Here is a 20,150-nt window from a genome sequence, read left to right as displayed (position 1 = left end):
GAGAAGCTTTTCTTTCAGACATTTTGCAATTCAAGACGTCGTCCAAAGCCTGAGACATGTTTTCTTCATTCCATCCACCTTTTTTGGCGTTTAATGCTCTTGACCTCATCCTCCTTTTGGTCTTGTATTAAAAAATTATTTAATATCATTTTACTTAAATTTCCTAATATTAATAAAAACATTATTACTATCACAATCTCCAATAATTTTTTTATTAAAATTGAAAATTGGAGCAAAAGATATTCTAGAACTTTTTAATTTTTAAATTAAAAATTCATAATTAATAATTATTAAAATTGAAATTACAAAAGTAATTGATATTTAGTTAGATATGGATTCAATTCCAATTACTAATAAACCACTGTGACCAGGGTATCATTCTTTATATAAGTATTAGTATTTATTAGAGTGGTTCATTCTGTACACACAAAGCTGGTCCATCCTGTACCACATGGTAGTTGGACACTAAAACGGACATGCCAAATAAATTAAAAAGGATAAAGGTGTCAAATCAACACTATCGTGTTCAGAAAGCATTATTTTATAGAAACTGACAAAAAAACAAAAACATACCGCTCGAAATTTTTCTAAAACACTCAAAAAGAAACAGACGAATATTTCACTTTTTCTCGCAAAAAAAGGAAAAGTGAAACAGTTAAATCGGCTACTAAAAACATTTAATAAAATTTACATCTGGTTATAGAAAGCCAAGAGACGTATATGAATTTAAATTTTAAAAAAATGTTAGCGCATGTTTACTATTTTTAATTTCGAAGGTCCTTTCGGTACCTGGTCCATTCGACCCCAGTCTCCCCTAATAGTTTGTGGAGAGCACTAAAATATCGGATTTTCAAACATTTTAGAAGTAGGAATAATTGTAATAAAAATCATCAAAAGAATGAACATTAATTATTAATGTAAACATCAAAAAAACAAACTTTTTAGATGCCATTTTAGCACTCGCAATTGTATCAACTTTTTTTTTAACAAAATACGAAATTTCTAACAATCTACCGCGAACACCTACAAGAAATTAATTACTTATTATAAATTATAAACAACGCTAATATTACCTAAAACTGTAAATATTTTTTTAAGTCTGAAGAGTTCTAAAGAAAATAATGACCGCACCCTATTAAGGTGCAGTAGGCACTAATGGGTTAAAAACTCATCCTCAGATCCTACCTTTTTATCTAATTATAGACCTGTTACTAATATTATTTTCATCTCTAAAATAATAGAAAAAGTAGTTTTTAATCAATTGTCATCTTATTTAAACTTTAACTCCTTGCTACCTGTATCTCAATCTGGTTTCTGACCTACTCAGTACTGAAACTTCTTTACTCAAAATACACAATGATATTCTTCTCTCTAGCGACAATAGTAATCTTACTCTTCTTCTTGCTCTTGACTTTTCCTCGGCTTTTGATACTGTTGATCATACTATTCTCTTGAAGCTGCTACATTTTTCTTTTAATATTATTGATTCTTGTCTGTCTTGGTTTTTTTCTTATCTCTGTAATCGTTTTTCTTCTGTTCTTCTCAATAATTCTACTTCTAACTCCTCTATTCTTACTTTCGGGGTACCTCAGGGTTCTATCATTGGCCCTCTTCTATTTATACTCTATACCTCTCAACTACCTTGTATTATTGATAACTTTTTTTTAGTCATTTTAATGCTGATGATTCTTACATTTATACTTCTTTTCTTCCATCTAATCTCAATAGTGTTCTTCATAATCTATCTCTATGTCTTTCTTCAATTATCGCTTGGTCTGACTCTATGTGTCTTAAACTTAATCCTTTTAAGTTTTAATTAATTTGTTTTAATAAATCTAAATACTCTATTACTATTCCTCCTATTATCTTACCTGATTCTAAAACTCTTGATGTCTCTCACAAGTTTCGTAGTCTAGGTTTTATCTTTGATCTTACTATGTCTCTCTCTTCTCAGATTAATAGTGTTGCTAGAAGCTCTTACTTTCATCTACGTAAAATAAAAAATTTCGCCTTTTCTTGATGATCCTACTCTTCTCCTTCTTGTTACTTCGTTAGTCTTATCTATGATTGATTATTGTAACTCGCTCTACTATGGTCTTCCTGACTCTATACTCTATCCTTTAAGTAAAGCTTTTAACTCTGCTGCTCGTCTAGTTGCTCGTGCCCCTTTCTTTTCTCATATATCTCCATATCTTGTTCTCTTGCATTGGCTACCTATAAAATATAGAATAATTTTTAAAATTTGCACGTTCATGTATAAGTCTCAATCTAAATTATTTCCTAAGTACTTATCAGATATATTAATTGAACCTAAACGCCCCGGTTTACGATCGTCTTCTTCTTCTTGCTTTTTCTTAACTCTTTTGCCAAATCTGCTTTTGCTTTTTCTGGCCCTTTTCTCTGGAACTCTCTACCTACTTCTCTGACTACTTCTCCATCACTTACGAAGTTCTGAGCGGATCTCAAGACCCATCTGTTTTCAAAATTCGTTGAGGAGCGCTGTTGAACATCGCGGAAATAGCGCTTTATAAGCTGATTGATTGATTGATTGATTGATTGATTGATTGATTGATTGATTGATTGATTGATTGATTGATTGATTGATTGATTGATTGATTGATTGATTGATGGTGAAGTAATTTATAAATTCAATTATGAATTACCAATATGACAATACCAGGGAAAGTTGCGAGTGTTGAAGATGATGAGGAGGGCACAGGTGGCCATCGTCGGAGGGGCTGACTCCAAACTTTCCATCTTCCAGGTTCTTCACACTGTTCTGTTTGTTTATATTGCATGATTCTTTTGGGCATGATTTATCACAAAAATATTTTCACAAGAGATGCTATTCAGATTAGAAATTTCTTACTTTCTCCATATGGTTGTTTAGGTTGATGGCAAGGAGAATCGGAAAATTCAAACAATTGCTGTTGAAAATTTTCCAATCTTCTCAGCAGAACTGAATGTTCCAGAAGATGAGATCATCATTGGATCGATGTTTCCGACATTTGTCATGTATAACATGGATGTTGGCAAGATCACAAGGACCAGTGTCAAAAGTTGGTGCTCTCTCTTGTTGTTCATGTTTAAAATACGTTGGTGGTAAGGTTGTTGTTGAAGAAGCATTTTTTTTCTTTATGAGATAAACTAGGTGTTGGTTTTTGCAAGAGAGGTTGCTTTTAAGGTTGTTTGATTTAAAGTGGATGCATGTTTTGATCAAACGAGCTCGCTTTTGTGATTCATTTCAATGGAGTTTCAATTTGAACTCTGCAGTCACGTACCAAAATAAAATATTTTATGCATTTTGTATAATTTTTTAACTGATGGAAGTTGATGATTTCAAATCAACGTTTATACAAACCTGCAACCACCAACTTTATTAATGGACTATTCATGTTTAAATGTTATTTGTTATATAACGGATTTATTGAACATTATTTTTACACGTTATTTGTTTTTATTTTTCCTTTTAATATCAAATGTTCCTGAAGGCTGTTAGCATATATGCTCGTATCTTTTATAGACATTGAGCAAGTTCGAAACACAAAGTTGTTCACAGTGTCACCAGATGGAAAATTGATGGTTCTTGTCGGCACCTTTGGACACGTTCATGTGCTTTCTATAAAGGTTTTTTAATACATATAAATATAAGGTTTTTATACTGTATAATAACACTGTCACCGAGTTAGCTCAGTCAGTAGAAGTGCCATACCACGCGTTGCCGTTATGTGTTAGCATTGTTCAAATACTATCTCTCCAAAATTCAATGATCACCGTATGCGTAATAGCGTATGACGCGCTACTTCTGTGTGCATACATAATGTGTATGTGCGTCGTGTTGTGTGGATAGTACAGCCTTGGTGGCAGGCACGAAAGTTTAATTATAAGTATGGAATAACATTTACGTAGCTCTGCGTTTGGCAGAGTTGCATTGTAAAGATTTAAAAAATACTACTACTGATAATAATGGCGTTCGGTTGAAATAAAAATTAAATATAATGTTCTTTCAAAGTCAAAAGGTCTCTTACAGACTCTCAAGTCTGAGAGTGAATCGATTGAGGCAGTCACATTTTCATCAGACGGTGAAATGCTGTTCACCCACTCAAGTTTGTTCATGTATTGTCGTCGTCGTTGTTGCTGTTGTTACTTGTCGCTATGCAGTTGTTTTATTATAAATATTCTAACTACGTACTTTTGCGTGTTGTTAGCTGTTGTCAGGTGAGAAGAGCCGATAAATATTATTATTATTCATTGCATTTATACAGTGCCCGTTTGAAAAAATAATCGTCACAGGCGCTTCAATATATTAGATGCTATTAAGGGCCGAACAAATAGGTTTTCAGCTGTCTCTTGAACTGACTTAGAGTAAAATCACCACTGCGCAAAGTGTTTTGAAGGCTAAGTTTTGAAATGATGGATAAATCGATTTGCTTTTTTTTGCAAACTTTTTGTGATAACCTGAATTTTGTGGTAGAACCGCCTGAAACCATCATTTGCCATCTCTCTCTCTCCACGTGTTTGCAGTTGCTTCTTCTATTTCGAAGACTTTTTAATTGATTGTTTAAATGGGCTATAATTAGACCAAAATGTTAATGGATTAATTAATTATTTTATTTATTTATTTACTCATAATTTTCATTATAAAACAAGTTTTTTAACTTTTATCAAATAAATAAGTAACGTTTTCGAATCAATCAAAATTAAATGTCAATAAATTAATTTTTTAAAATTAATTTGAAATCAGCTTTAGTATTTCTTCATACAAAACGACTTGTCAATATTTGAAGCACAATTGTTAATTATTCATTGAACAAGCAACCGAAAAGGCACTTAAGCCTTAAGAGTTGAGATTATTACTACACTGTTGAACTATGTACATTGACCTATGTATTAACTTTTCGTCCCACCCATGCTCGCATACAACAGGTGATGGAGTTGTCTACGTGTGGAACATGAAGACGTTCAAATGCATGTTCAAGTTCCAAGATGAAGGGTGCACCCAAGGAACAACCATTCACATCTCTTCCAATACTAAATATCTGGCTACCGGGTTTGTTTCTTTTTTTCTCCCCCCCCCTCTCTTTCTCTCTCTATCTCTCCCCCCTCTCTTTCTCTCTCTCTCTATCTCTCTTTTCTCTCTCTCTCTCTCTCTCTCGCTATGTGCGTGCATGTCTGTGTACCGATTTAATAATTTTAATCAATCTTTATTGGCGCTGGTTCATTTCTTTAGTTCAATATATTCTCAATCAATCTTAATCTTTATATTGTAATTCAAATTTTAAGTTTATAATTTGGCATTTTTGGATAAAATTGTTTGATGCTGGTTTGATGCGATCCGCACAAAGAATTTTTTTTCAAATATCAAATACATTACATTTGTTTTTAAGTTATGTAATTCCACCAGTTTCATTATTTATGCTTACAATGGTTGTTAGGGGTGGGTGAACAAAGATTTCCTGATTTTTAATTTTTTGGAAATTATAGAGTAACTTTTAAAATTTTAATCCTTATAGAATAACTTTTAAATATTTGATATTATCATCACGGGAAAATATCTAAATTGGAAATGAATGGATCGTTAATTAATTTCGTTGAAATAGGTCTCACACCGGTGTTGTTAATCTTTATGAGACGTCGTCACTCCTTTCCATGCCTAGCAACTCAACCAAATTTTGCCTGCCACAGCCTAAACCTATCAAAGCCATACCCAACATCACAACCACGTGCACAGCTGTCAAATTCAATGAGAATTCAGAACTTTTAGCTATGGCGTCCAATTATGCAGAGGGATCCGTTAAGTTGGTCAGTTCGGTTGTGTTGCAGATGTTTGTTTTTTGACATATGTTTGTTCATGTTTTTTGGTCCTAAGTTGCATCAAGTGAATTTTAAATAACTTTTTGTCTTATTTGATTTTGTGTTAATGATCTTGTTTGGTAAGAACTTTGACTTTTGATTGCTTTTGGCTGACTAAATTAAAAAAAAACCAATCCTTTCGTTTTTTTTATTAAATGAGTTAATTTAAATTTAAATCTGCAGTTTCATACTCGATCGCTTTCCGTTCTTGCAAACTTTCCGAATCCTGCAAAACCACTCGGAATACCTTATTCGTTAGATTTCTCGCCTAACTCAGGCTACTTCTCGGTTGGAAATCATCATGGTGTGGCTCACCTTTTCAGGTATTTTTTATTTTTAATTCTTATATTTACGTACTTATTTATTTATGACGTGTCGGAGTCATAATACATTTTCTATAACAAATTTGTGAAAATTCTGTGAAATCCTAAAAAAAATACATTTTTAATAATTCATGCAGGCTGAAGCACTACTCGAAATACTGAGACAATTTGTTAATTTTTTGTTTAATTTTATTTGTTTTTTTTTAATTTTTTGCATTATTTAATAAAATTAGAAACTATTGTTTTTCTTTTTGTACTAACTTTATTATAAATCCCATGTTATATTTCAAAACTTGACGGGTTGGCTCAAACCTTAAAGTGCCGTTTCTCGCTCGCTCGCGTTATTGCATTGCGAGAAATCATACAACTTATCCAAGAAATTTTACATCTCCAAAATATTTTACAACGTACATACAAATTTTAAAACGTTTATAACTAAACATGTTTTGTTTGTCTTATTGGAAATGTAACAAACTCTGAGCTCAGTCAGTGGTGAATAAATATTTTGATAAATATTTTGAAGATGTAAAATATTTTGGAAACTTAAAATATTTTGGAAACGTAAAATTTCTCGTAAAGCCTGTATTGCGCAATGGTCTGTTCCGGATACAATCTTTTTGAAGATAGGGAACCGTCATATTTTCGTGCTTTTTTGATAATGCCGATAAATGTGAATCAGGTTTCTCAAGATCAGTTATAAAATGCGAACTTATAAACATGATGACCGCGTTTGGCGTAGAGATTAGGTTACGATGACCGTGGACGGATAAGTTGATTCGAATATATTATGATTGATGTAACAACGGATTGTTTTATTGCGCAAAATAAATTTATCTGTTACATTAAAACGGCAAACATTTTCATTAGACTTACGCGGCATTTATTTATCAAGTTATTTGACCTTACCAATTCATTTAAAAAAAAACAATTTTGACCTTGAGTTCTTCAGAAACCTATCATAGTTCAGGCTGGCGTTTGCTCTGATAATTTTCTTCAGATCATCGTCATCATATCTCGCATGGACTTTCGCGACTTTTTTTCTACTCAAAGCTCATCACCAGTCCTACAAAGCTTTTGGAACCAGCTTTGCATAATACGCCCAGAGGCACCGACATTTCATGCTTCCACAATGTTTCTAGTTACATTAGCCGCGTTTTGTCCGAGATTAAACTTTTGAAGCAAAATAGTTTGAAAATCACTCCGACAACATTTTAAAATTTCACCCAAAACACGGTAGAGTGTTTGACTATATATTTAGACAAAGGAACAAATACAATAATCTATAATTATCAATATATCCATTGAAACTAATTTAATTTGCCAAAAATTAAGTTAAGCCGGCGTTATTTTCAGTGTTGTATAGATTACTTTTGGAAAGTAATCTGATTACAAATTACTTTTAAAATTAGCTTGAGATTACAAATTACAGATTACTTTGCAATGATGTGTCCGATTACAGATTATATCATCAAACTTTTTGAAATTACAGATTACATCATAAGAATTTTATTTAATGAATGTCACATAGTCTTATGAATTATTGAATTATTAAATTGTAATTATTCATAAAATAATTTGAAAAATTGTATTTTTTTTAAATTTCATGAAATTTCAAACAAGTTTGCGACTTTGCTTATCCTGCTTCATATCGTTCTTGAGCAGACCAACTTTTTAACATTACGTGAGCGGTCTAACTAATAAGCATACGACGTCAATGGATAAACTATTTCTTTTTGAATAAGTCATTTTTTTAGTTTTTTAACTTCAAATTTTAAAAATCTTAAATATTTAAAAAAATGTATTGTTGTTGTAGATTAAAGTAATCTAAAATAAAGTAATCGTGACACCTGTTTAGATTACAGATTACGCAAAAAATGTAATTTGATTACAAATTACAGATTACTTTTATAAATGATGCGAATACAGATTCAAAAAAATATAATTGATTACGTAATCGAATTACTTGTAATCTGATTACTATACAACACTGGTTATTTTAACCCCATCCTAAATACACTTCTGTTTAATTATTTAGTGAGCTCTTTACATATTCATATATTTACTTATAATAAATAACATTGAACAGGAGCAGCCGACAAAACTATGCACACATCAGGCGTGCTGTAATATTGTGAATAGCATAAATTAAATTTTAACTATGCATACTTGTACAAAATAATGAACTGCAGAGTTTTATGACAAATTTATATATATATATATAAAATATTATGAAATTATTTTAATGTTAATCAGAATGTTTGAAAACACAAAGGAATATAATAATTCGTCATAATGAAAAAAAAAAAATTTATACTACCAAATGTTTTTAAATCCTAGCGATTGAACACAATTTATTTGGGCAAAGATCCTAAAATTTTTATAGAATACTTCTACATAGTATATGTAGCGATAATAAGAATTTATGTTTTTTAATGTTTAAACTTGCGCTGTTAAAATTATTATTATAAAGGATAATAATGATTGTAACGAAATTTCTAACGTTAAGTGAACGTTTAGTTTTGCTAGAGCTAGCTCACATAACCGAAAACAGTATGAAATAAATTTGACTTCGTCAACAGTGAAATTTTATAAAGTCATAAATTAAGCTGGAGTTTATAATGACAACAAAACTAATTTTGATTTTTTCAAAAATTCATTGATAATTGACAATCATAATTTGCTACTCAAAAATAATAAAGAAAACCAGCTCATCCAGTGCGGCCACCTAATCACAAGTAGTCAATGTTCTACAGTATTTTTACAAATAAAAATTAGATGCCCCATTGACTAGAAAAATCGCATAAATTAAAATGTGATAAATAAGTACAAAATATCATATAACTTAAAAGGTTGTTAGCAAGCTAGCAAAAAAAAAACTTAGATGATAAAAAATTTCTTACTTCACATCTGGGCAATAACTGAATTATGTACCATAAACATTAATCATTATATAAACTATTGCATGCAGAACATCATTGTCGAAATGAGGACGGCGTGAGGTGAATTAAAGAAGCGATTTAGCTCGGTTTGGGTCAAAACATTGGGCTTGTGTGCTTTTGTGTGATTTTGTGTGCTTTTGTTAGGAGACATCGTTAGGCGAAATGATAAACGAAAGTTAAAAAGTTTAAAAAAGCAATTATTTTATAAAAGTAATTCAATTAAACTACGTTTTAATTAACTTACTTAAACTAACATTTTAACAAATAATACAACAATTACACTAAAAGGTATTGAATTGAACGTAATGAGCTCAATTTTCACCGGTGAAAAAAGGAGCCTAGTACTTCTTTTGAAGATTCATTAAAACAACTATATTACCACAATAATTTATAAGTTTTAATATAATTTAATTTATCAAACAAAAAATTTTTTTTTCTAACATTCGCTCAAATAAAATAAAAAATGATCGTTATTTGAAATTCAATTATTCCCTTTGAGTTATCACGTGGTGAAACAATGTTTTGACTAATACCTAAAAAACGAAAATACTAGGTGCATCCTACGAGTCATAAGAAGTGTCACGCTACGTCTGTTATAGTAATTAATACATATGGTATGTACTGTGAATCGATCTGAATATTAGTAGTAGTTATCGGATGCGATAGTATCAACAACTGAGGCGTAACGATCATCGTTAGGATTGTCTTCAGTGACATATTCAGATTTTTCAATACTAGGAGAGTGCATGGTTATATATTGCTTGTCGTTGAGTTCGACGCTGACGTTTGTAAACTTGTTTGAAGTTGGTGTCATAAAATTTGGCGATGGCGTTGCTTGCTTGTTTTGAGAATTCGACATGCCGGTCTTCTTAACGTTAACAATTTCTTGAACGTTGTGACGTTGTAATGATGCGTCACTTTTGTTGTTTTTCAAGTTCTGGCGCCTGGGAAGCAATCGAAGACTGAGAAGACAAAATAATAGTATAAAAAATGTTTAAATCAGCTAATAATAAACGTAAAGTTGGCTTGTAATCAAAATATAATTGAAATAATAAAATTCTAAACCGTTTTCTTAGTAAAAATGCTCCCAAAGTCAGCAGGAGAAGAATAATCAGCATTGCAACCATGGCTGAAACAATGGCTCTCACATGTAACTCTGCGTTAATCATTAATTAATTATTCGTTGATAATTTTTCACTCAGTTTTCTATTTATAAAAATATATTGCTAAAAACTTTTTTTCTATCTAGAAGTTTTGTTAAGTTCTGACTTTGATTGTCGACGACCTCATTATCTTGAAGATCCTCGATCGGTTGCGTGGAGTTGTCGTCGTAAGCAGTGATGTCGGGATTGTTGTTGTTTATATTGTTTTGTGGAATGTTGCAAGTCATCTGGACATTTCCTGGATGAAAATTTATTTGGACTGAAATTAACTGATTGGATTCAATATAAGAGTTTTAAATTAATTTGACTAACTTTTAGATTTTAGCTACCAACAATTTAAATAGATTACATATAGATAATAAATTTAAAATTTTTTAAATTTGCTAAACAATTTATAGAAAATAATTTGTCTGATATAATAAATTATAGTCTACCAGTTTCAAATTGTAGAAAAATTTGAAAGGTGTCTTTGCTGGTTTGCATGTTGTTTTTGTACGATATATTTACAAAAGTTACATCTTCAAATTCTAATTCGATTTTCGGTTCGATCCACCCGTGCAAACACTTTTGCATCCACCAATGTTTTCTCTTAGAACTCTTCCTATTAACTTTCATCTCAAACGTTACCTTGGATTTGCAGTTGGAACTCAGAGATTGAAATCCAATAATTTTTATTTCCAGGTCGTCATCAGTTTGCGGCACGAAGTGACACCAGCATCCATTCGACGAGTTGGCTGTCGGGATGTGGAAAACTTCGAAGGTCTGCTTCTCTGGCGTGGTGATGTGTACTTGACTGCATAATTCAAATTTGCTGCCACTTGTATATCCTGTTAAGTTTGAAGCAATTTTTTGAGGTGAATTTTTGATGAACATTTATTAAATAGTAACTATTTTTCCGAAAGTAAAATTTGAAAAAAATTAAAATCTTCGGAGGATTACAATTTAAGAAAAAATAAGCAAGTTTGTAGTGTGGTTACTATCCATTAATCAATAAATACACGGGAAACTTCATTACACTATTACAAGCACGTGTGCGTGTACATTGAGCATCCATTCAATTCTCACTTGCGCAGCACTGGAGATAGCAGATGCACGCCAGATATTCAACAAGTTTCATTCCGAAAAATTGTTCTTTCTTCAAAGATCCAACTAAAATCTATGAGCCAAGTAGGCTTCATTAGATTCGCTCATTATATAGCAGTACGCCAAAAAACCCGTTTAAATCACAATTTACATAATGAATGTAATGGTCGTTATGAAGTGCACGATACACAATACATAATATATGTATTGACATAGGTATAATAAATTATTTATAGTATTCTACACAAATATAACATGCTGGTAGAAGACCAAATTCTTGACAATATGAAATATATTCCACCGGTTTATTAGTATTTATCTACTGATATTCAAATTTTTCAATTTCTCTCAGTAAATTTTTATCGACAAAATTAAGAAATAAATAAATAGACTAATAGAAACTAATAGAAATAAAGTTTCAATTTTTAACAGACTTAAATTGATCGATAAATTGAAAACTTTGAATATGATTTGATAAACACATAAAAATCAGTGGAACTTATACGTATACAACATGACGAAGTGGAGAAACACTATGATGACTGCTGAAAATGAATGTTGAATTGAATTAAGTTTGTATTAACACATCAAACTTAAGCTAAACCTATCCACACCTGATACATCGCTAGAATAATTTGCAAACAAATGTACCAATTAAATTTGAATTAGTGATTTAAGAATGTGCGATTGTGTTACTTTTTGTTAATTTTTTTACTTCGTTTTATATCTACAGAACTGATCGTACCTGTTAAAACGAGAACATTAAATTACAAAAATTTTGCAACGAAAACAAAAAAAATAAAAGTTTGTATGTCATGAATTTAAATAAAAACCGACGCGTTAATAGTCTAAGAGTAGTCAGTAGATATGACTCAACTCTGATCAGATAATGAAATATAACACCACCAAGCAACGTCAACTCAACGAAAAACATTTCTAAATTTTAGCGTTTCTTTTAAATGTTACTGAAGAATTCAGTCTATGCTGCAATCGATCAATTTGTTATAATCTGTTATATCAATAAAACGTTATGTTATGTCATGTTATGTCATGTTCTGTTCTGTTATGTTGTGTTATGTTCTGTTACGTTAAAGACTTCTGAGACTCGTTCAGAATTTAGAGAGCCTGTTTCAAATGGATCTTTTGTGTTCGACTTGACCTGCTTGTCGTCATGTCAAGACCTCCACGGAGACAAATTGTAAAAGCAATCTAGAAACTATTAGTGTGCACTTGTGCTTGGGGAATCTTCTTCAGTTTGTACAATTATGTTTCGTAAATTCATCGTATTTTTAAAAAACTTTTTAAAAAGTTTAACACCATCTTTTTTTTAATTTGTGGTTAAATTTTTATTTTTAGTTACACACAACTCTTTTGAATTAATTAAATAAAATAATAATATAATTAAATAAATGTTAAAATAATTATAATTAATAAACAGAATTAATATATGAATTAGTTAAATAAAAAAATTTAATTAATTTACTCTCGATACCGGAATTGTTAATTTTAAACAAATTTACAAAAACTAACCAGCGCTGCAAAACAACTCATATCAGTTCATTTTATTTCAAATCAAATCATTCGTTTAAAATAGTAAAATAAATCAGTTCTATCAATGAAAATAAAAAAATTTTCACCACCTGATTTGAAACCACATTTTGAAAGATTTATGCAGAGAAAGTGAAATAGTGCATGTGTAAGAATGCGAGTAGATAGTTTGAAATGCGATCGCCAGCGTCCTATTAACATGTCTCTTACGTAGGTGGCTCGGTTCATTACTAACTTTCTTGCCGCTCAATGAATCACGTTAAATAAATTGATTGGATGACGTGCTATTTTAAGCCAGATTAAAATTTTAATTTAATCTCAGTTCTGAATGATTATACCCATAAATCCAAGTTACATCCATTGGTAACACTAGCGTTTTGAAAGAGCATTTTTGAAAAACTGCCTCTCACTGATGTGAACGTTAGATGATTGATGAGGCCGCACGAAGCAGCCCATAATCGCTACGTGAATGCAATGTGTCCTGTTCAAATTAATGATAGGTTCTTCCTTTAATCTCTGGTCAGCTCAGATCTACTCACACTGGCGCAATATTATACAGCATGCTGTTTTCAATACGGGATGCGGATCGTTCGTTCAGGTTTGCAATGTGACTTGAGGGTTGCTATTCTATTTTGCAACTTTCAAATTAATTTTTTATTCTTTGCCTCTCCAGCGACAAAAATTAAATTGCCAACCTATGGTAAAGCTCGCGAATTAGCGTCATTCCTGAACGTCGGTAATAGCTTGGTAAATAAGCTGCTTTTCAAATCAAATCAAATAATGATAAAAATCTAAACGAATACTAAAAATCAAATAAATAAATTAATGTGCACGTGAAGTCAGACCACAACAGAAATACACACACACACACACACACACACACCACACACACACAAACACACACACACCAACGAATGAAGCTTCAGGCAGGCAGACTGAACGAGCATACATCAGCGTGCCATCCTGCCATCCAATTAGACCATGCAACCATATTAGCCAACAAACATGCTCGCCAGAACAGTGCGCATTCATAATGAGTTACGGCTAATGATTTTTAAATGTTTTTTAATGTTACCGATTTGTTTACATGGAAATTTTAACTTGAACCATAAGTCCATGAAGCATTCGATGGCCAACATGAAAATGTACATTAAAAGTTGCTAATTTGGCAATAATTACTTTGAAAGTTATTTTTTTTAGAAGCGATTCAAAATAAAAATAAATTGGCAACTGTTGTTTATCTTGTTTTAGTTATGCTAGCAATTAATTGTTAACTATTCGCATCACATTTATTTAAATGGCAATAACTTACGTTACACAAGTTAAATTTAAAATTAATTGAAGGACTACAACTGTAGATGAATTAAAGTGGTTAAATATGGTGCATTCATCTGGTTTCAGCACTATCTGCCCCGTTGTACGCCTCGTGCATACCAGGCGGAACGTTTGTTGTGTAAGCTTTTGAGATAAATTGAAAGCGACATAAATGGAACTTTGCATTTGTCAGAACTGCAAAATAATGAATAAAAAAAGTTCTAGTGCTAATAATGAGATGCCTGCCCGCACATTGACATTATATGTTGTTGAAAACCTTTCGATAGAAGTTTTCGTTGTTTTATAGTTATAAAGTTACCTATCTGTCTTTATTTCATATTGTTATCATCGTTTGTTTATACCGAATGAAATTTTTAATTAAATTTTTTTTGCATTCAATTGATTGGTGTAATGAAATAGAGCTCAGATAAAATTTTGAAATTCTTTGAAATTTGCACCGGTTTGCCTCCTGAGTTTTATTTTTCCACTCTGATAGAAGAAGTGTCTCAGCAGCTGAGTGATGGACTGCCACCTGATATGATGTAACTGCCACTTCTCGTGATGTCATACCAGTTTTTATGGCCGTAAATACTATTTTAACAAATTTGTTTTAAAAACTAAATTGTCTCATGTTTTCAGCGAAAGCCAGCGGCGATTGAGTCTACGTACGTTAACGAACCACTTCAGCGGGCTTTGATGGACACCACGTGTCATGAAGGCGATGAGAAATTGATTCGCACTCGCATGTTTAAAAACATGTCGCCTGAAGGACAGCCTTACATTGAAATCGATGACTTTATTTCAACATAGAGCAAAGTTCATCTGCTTCAAAACTATCACTCATTATAAGACCAACTCGCCACATCGTGCGAACATTAAGTTGATCGATGCTTCTCAATTCCCGCACAAAATCAATCGTTTTAGTTCGTATCTTTAAAATGAAGTGCCACTGATGTTACGGAGGAAATGAAAGTAACCATTGATGTCTCATCTACAGATTATTGAGAATATGATGGATATATTAATATTCAAATGAATGTCGAAGAGCCAAAATATCAAAACGATTAACATGAGACTTAACTTAATAGGCAATAGCCTTATAGTGTGTTACAATTATATATTAGATCAGAATTAGTCTTGAAACGTTTCGGTTTATTTTAATTTATATACAAAACGGTTTATGCCACCACTCATTTTTTCACGATGCCAGCATCTTACATAACATAACAAGAAAAAAATTAATGAGCGCAGGTGTACAATCCATAAGCCCAAATCCCCAAAAATTAGTTAATTAAGTGAAAGCATAGATTGTTCAAGTAATAATAAAAGTACTACACAGACACACACTCACACGTCTCCAGCTTATCCACACTAATACTCACATGCCAACACAAATATCAATCAAACTGGATAATTTGCACGCCATTCGTACCTCATCTCAAACTCAATAGTGAACTTATCAAACAGAACTTTAAATTGATTTATGGATTTTCCACCCACAATTTCCTGTGGTAAAGAATTCCATACTGGTATAGTTCTGTTAACAAATGCATATTTACTCATGGTTGTTCTAACCTTATTTCGTTCTAACTTTTCATCGTGTCCTCTAGTTATCGAATCTGTACATAATTTTAGATCTGGATATAAATTATTATTCAAGTTATCATTCAAAATATTAAACAAAGTAATTAAATCTCCTCTGATTCTACGAAACTTTAGTGCGGATAAATTTAAAAACCTCAGCCTTTCTTGTATTTCATACAACAATTTAGTAACTCTTTTCTGAACTCCATCAATTTTCCCTTTCAAACCAATTTGTCATTGTGACCCTACAGCAGAAACATAATCAAATTTAGATCTGTCCATAGATTTATATAAAGTCAAAAATGAAAATTTATCCAAACCAAAAAATTAGATTGAATTAAACCTATTATTTGATAACATTTATTCACAATACTATCTACATGCTCATCAAATCTCATTTTATCATTATATGTAACACAGAGATCCTTAATAGATTCAACTTTATTTAACAAACATTTCCTGGATGCAGATGGAAGATAAAAATGCACGTCAAAATTTTAAAAGCAGCCAATGAAGGCAATTTTATGTAATTTTTGTGTTTTACGAGTGATCAAACAAACACCATTGGTCGGCTAACATTCGTCTATTTTTCATTATTTCGAGTATTATAAAATATTATATGAAGATGACATACGATTTTGTAGTTTCATACGTTAGAGGCTTCTACAATTACAACTCTGCTGCAGAGACCTGGATGCAGATGGAAGATAAAAATGCACGTCAAAATTTTAAAAGCAGCCAATGAAGGCAATTTTGTGTAATTGAGCATGAAGGAACTGCCCCCGGCTGCCGCCTCAAATTGACATCTTCCGGCAATTTCTCACTCACCGAATGTCTCCTCAGCTAAATTTCTAAACCCAAATTACGTGTTATTCATATTAATTATATAATTTATATGGATTTTATATATTTTTCACTCTTCTTTGAATGCATTCTCGCGATGAAGACCTGTGATGAACAGGACAGGAAACGCGAGGAACTTATAAACGTTGTTTGCCTGCGATGCATGCCACACAACAGACACCAGATGCACGCAAATATAGACATTCGTATCGTGAAGAACTTCTTCGTTATGTGTGCATGCATTTGCCTGTCGTAAAGAAACGAACCAAGTCAGAAATACGTGCACGGCTTGGTAAATAACGTTACGTGCAAGTTTGATGCACACATTCATTATATAAATGTCGTTGCAAGCAGTGAAACCGAAGACACGCTGAAGGACGGAGATGTTTGAAGTTAGATCAAATAATATATCGTAAGGGCAATTAAATTTAAAACACATGTCCACAGGCGAACAGATGTGTGCGCGTTCAATTTAAGTGCGTGCATGTCATTCCACTTCATTTTATGCACTTGTAATTTAATGCACCGTCGCTTCTTATCTAACGTTTCTATATTATGAAAGAGAAGAACTTCGCCTGCTTATATTTGCTTGCTGCCTAACCGAATAAAAATTACTTACAAATATGTTGGTGTTGACTTACAGCGGTATATATATTATTTTGAGTAAATTAATTCTCACTAAATGTCATTTCGATTTGGATACTCTTTCTGATTTTGTGAACGATTCAACAATTTATTACGATGAGAACGAGAGCGAGAACATGGACGCCAACGATCGCATGTTCCTGATCCGGGAAGGAATATTCGAGGATATACCTGGCTCTGATGTCCTCCTACAGACAAACAATGGTCAACTGGTCGGCAAAATTAGGAGAGGACCGGTGCCAGTTGAAGGTTATATCAGTCTTTTTTGCACAATTAAGATCTCTTTGTTTTTATACTCGCACACAATTATTGACATTTCAAAACAAAAATTATGGAAATATACACAAAAAATGTTATTCAGTAATTAAAATGACTTAGGTAAGCAAGATATGTACGAATATATAAGTTGGTTCATTGGAGTTCCGTACGCCACCCCGCCCATCAACTCTCTAAGATTTAGAGTTAGTCCAATTTGCAGCTTGAGTTGTGTTATAGACTCCATTAAAAAAGTTTTGAAATTAAGAAAAAGTAAAAAAATTCTTGTAACCTTAGAAACATCGTGCAACATCAACAGAAAACAGTGAAAGCTAAACCATGGTTAGGTGTGAGAAGAGCCACAAAGTTTGGCTACGTGTGTCCGCAGAACTACACGGGAGGCACTTTGAAGTACATCGAGAACGAGGACTGCCTCTTCCTCAACATTTACTCGCCCACACAGGTTGCCAATCATTAAACAATTTTGTTATTATGTTTGTTTCATGTGTATTTTATGTTCTATATTTATTCCATATTAGTTTGGTGTTAATTTAAAAAAATTTGATATAGTAAACTTGAAAAAATTTAAGTGTCAGAAATAGTATAACCGTTTTGAAAAAAAATTTACTTCTTAAAATCGTGCATGCGGTAATTGTTCCAATTTGTGATCGGTGTTAGTTCACACATTCATCTAATAACTACTAATCATTCATAAATCAAGCCACATGTTTGCCTATTAATAAGATCTTCACAGAAGCAATAAACATTTTGAGATAATTTTTTTATATTTTTTATTATTTTTTAAAAAAACGTGAATGTTCAACAAATCCTTAGGTTACATAGTTGTGGCTGCATGTTAAAAATTAGATGTCGATTGAAATTATTCGTTATTATAAATAAATAATTATGAATAAATATTTATGAATAAATATTTATAAATGAATATTTATAAATGAATATTTATGAATAAGTAATTATAAATAAATAATTATGAATGAATATTTATGGATGAATAACCACGAATGGGTAATTATGAATGAATAATTGTAAAGGAACAGTTATGAATAAATAATTTCTGAGACCAATACCTCTTTAATATTTACGTCATTTTTTAATATGTTTTTTAAATAGCAGTATACAGATATTGCATTTTTATCTGAACGACACCTTTCTAACTTACTCAATCGCAGTTGAATGAATGAATATGAAATTATAAAAGCAATTTTTACTCGTCCAAAACTTTTGTGACTTCATTTTCGGTTTCATTTTGCATAGGGGCTACCTCATATATATATTTATTATTAATTTATTGGTTAATATAGTAATAAATATATATGGTGTATTTTGTTTTAGCAGAGTCGTAATATAACTTTATGTGAAGTTGTTTTTATGAAACATCGAAGGGCTGATCAACATGTGATGGTGATCAAAGTTTAAATGCTTGACGCATCTACATCGCATGAAATTAAATAAAAACTGGAATTTTCTCAACTTTGATTTATATATTCAACTTATTTTTGATTTTATTTTAAAATGGATTTACGAAAATTTCGCTTTCAACTTTGTTTTAGTATTATTTTCACACTTGTACGTTTAAATTATGCATGTATTTGTACCAACATTGGACTGGCGGCTACAAAACAACAGCAAAACACGTAAGGTCTGATTGTTTTTGTCTGATGTATGTGTGTTACGTTGTGACCTTGACCTTTCACAATCAACATGAACCATCGCAACCCTCAACACGAATATTTTTTGTTGCTTGTTACGGCCTTAGTTCTCTGCGTTTGGTAGGAATGTTAACACAAAAATATCAAAATAATTAAAAAATAACCACTAATAAATAATGAAAATAAGCGAATGAAGGGAAAATGTGATAATAATTTAGCAAGTGTGAGTGGATAAGTACAGAGATGAACGGATGAGTTATACAAAAATAAACTATATATTATTATTATTAAATGAAAATTTATAAATCGCTTTTTAATAAAATCTCAAAAGCGCCTACAATAAGTGCAAGAAAAAATAAACAAGAAAAAAGAAAGAAAGTTGTTGATTGTCACTCAGTTAAATGTCAGAACACACATATATTTAACACAAAATCAATAAATAAATAGATGACCAAAAAGAAGTAATACTAATTCAAATGACGATTTTTAGGATTTATCCACACAAGTTACGACACAAGAATTAAAACAACATAATGATAGTACTGACTAATAAAAAACATAAAAAATAAAAAAAAAATTTTTTTTCATAATCACATTTAATTACAAGAACCGAAATGCTGCTTAAATAGCAGCAACTTTAATTGTTTACGAAATAGAGGAAATGATATTCCAAGTAGACGGAGTGAGGTTGGCAAATTATTCCACACCATCGGTATAGCAACAGCAAAATTTCTTTTACCAATCACCAAGCGGGTTTGAGGAACGTCTAACAAATTCCTATTATTGGATCTCAATCCTGGATAACCAGACGTTGAATCACGTTTAGTCAATCTACCGACCAAGTACGGAGGAGCACGCCCATTTAAAACTTTGAACATCAAAACAGCAATCTTGTAGATAATTCTCTTTTCAATCAGAAGCCAGTGCAGA

The 20,150-nt window shown here is 31.6% G+C and overlaps 4 protein-coding genes across 4 annotated transcripts in view; 2 read left to right on the top strand and 2 right to left on the bottom strand.

Moving 5' to 3' along the window:
* The window catches only part of HELRODRAFT_158349 (hypothetical protein), a gene marked incomplete at both ends in the record, with an annotated part of 2,919 nt that extends 1,477 nt beyond the window's left edge, over positions 1-1,442 (bottom strand). Inside the window, 3 exons of the mRNA XM_009010444.1 lie at positions 790-834; positions 939-1,023; positions 1,394-1,442. Of these exons, the coding sequence (XP_009008692.1) occupies positions 790-834; positions 939-1,023; positions 1,394-1,442 (179 nt within the window). The remainder of the gene's footprint in view (positions 1-789; positions 835-938; positions 1,024-1,393) is intronic.
* Positions 1,443-2,713: 1,271 nt separating this feature from the next.
* HELRODRAFT_150704 (hypothetical protein) lies at positions 2,714-6,177 on the top strand (the record flags this gene model as incomplete). Its single annotated transcript, XM_009010443.1, has 7 exons — positions 2,714-2,764; positions 2,891-3,052; positions 3,532-3,627; positions 4,013-4,106; positions 4,927-5,050; positions 5,601-5,802; positions 6,037-6,177. Coding segments are annotated over 7 exons (870 nt in total), but the record flags the coding sequence as incomplete, so codon positions are not given.
* A 3,578-nt stretch (positions 6,178-9,755) lies between these two features.
* Positions 9,756-11,395, bottom strand: HELRODRAFT_158346 (hypothetical protein; the record flags this gene model as incomplete). Its single annotated transcript, XM_009010442.1, has 5 exons — positions 9,756-10,059; positions 10,181-10,271; positions 10,385-10,516; positions 10,713-11,105; positions 11,344-11,395. 5 exons carry the CDS (start codon positions 11,393-11,395, stop codon positions 9,756-9,758), a joined length of 972 nt encoding a protein of 323 aa, XP_009008690.1.
* A 6,289-nt stretch (positions 11,396-17,684) lies between these two features.
* The window catches only part of HELRODRAFT_63568 (hypothetical protein), a gene marked incomplete at both ends in the record, with an annotated part of 17,222 nt that continues 14,756 nt past the window's right edge, over positions 17,685-20,150 (top strand). The window contains 2 exons of the mRNA XM_009010441.1: positions 17,685-17,756; positions 17,870-18,013. Coding sequence (XP_009008689.1) covers positions 17,685-17,756; positions 17,870-18,013 — 216 coding nt within the window. The remainder of the gene's footprint in view (positions 17,757-17,869; positions 18,014-20,150) is intronic.

The sequence above is a fragment of the Helobdella robusta genome, assembly GCF_000326865.2.
Source record: "Helobdella robusta unplaced genomic scaffold HELROscaffold_1, whole genome shotgun sequence".
NCBI classification, from domain to species: Eukaryota; Metazoa; Annelida; class Clitellata; order Rhynchobdellida; family Glossiphoniidae; genus Helobdella; species Helobdella robusta.
Note: the sequence above shows the minus strand (reverse complement) of the source record. Positions and strands in the feature narration are given on the sequence as shown.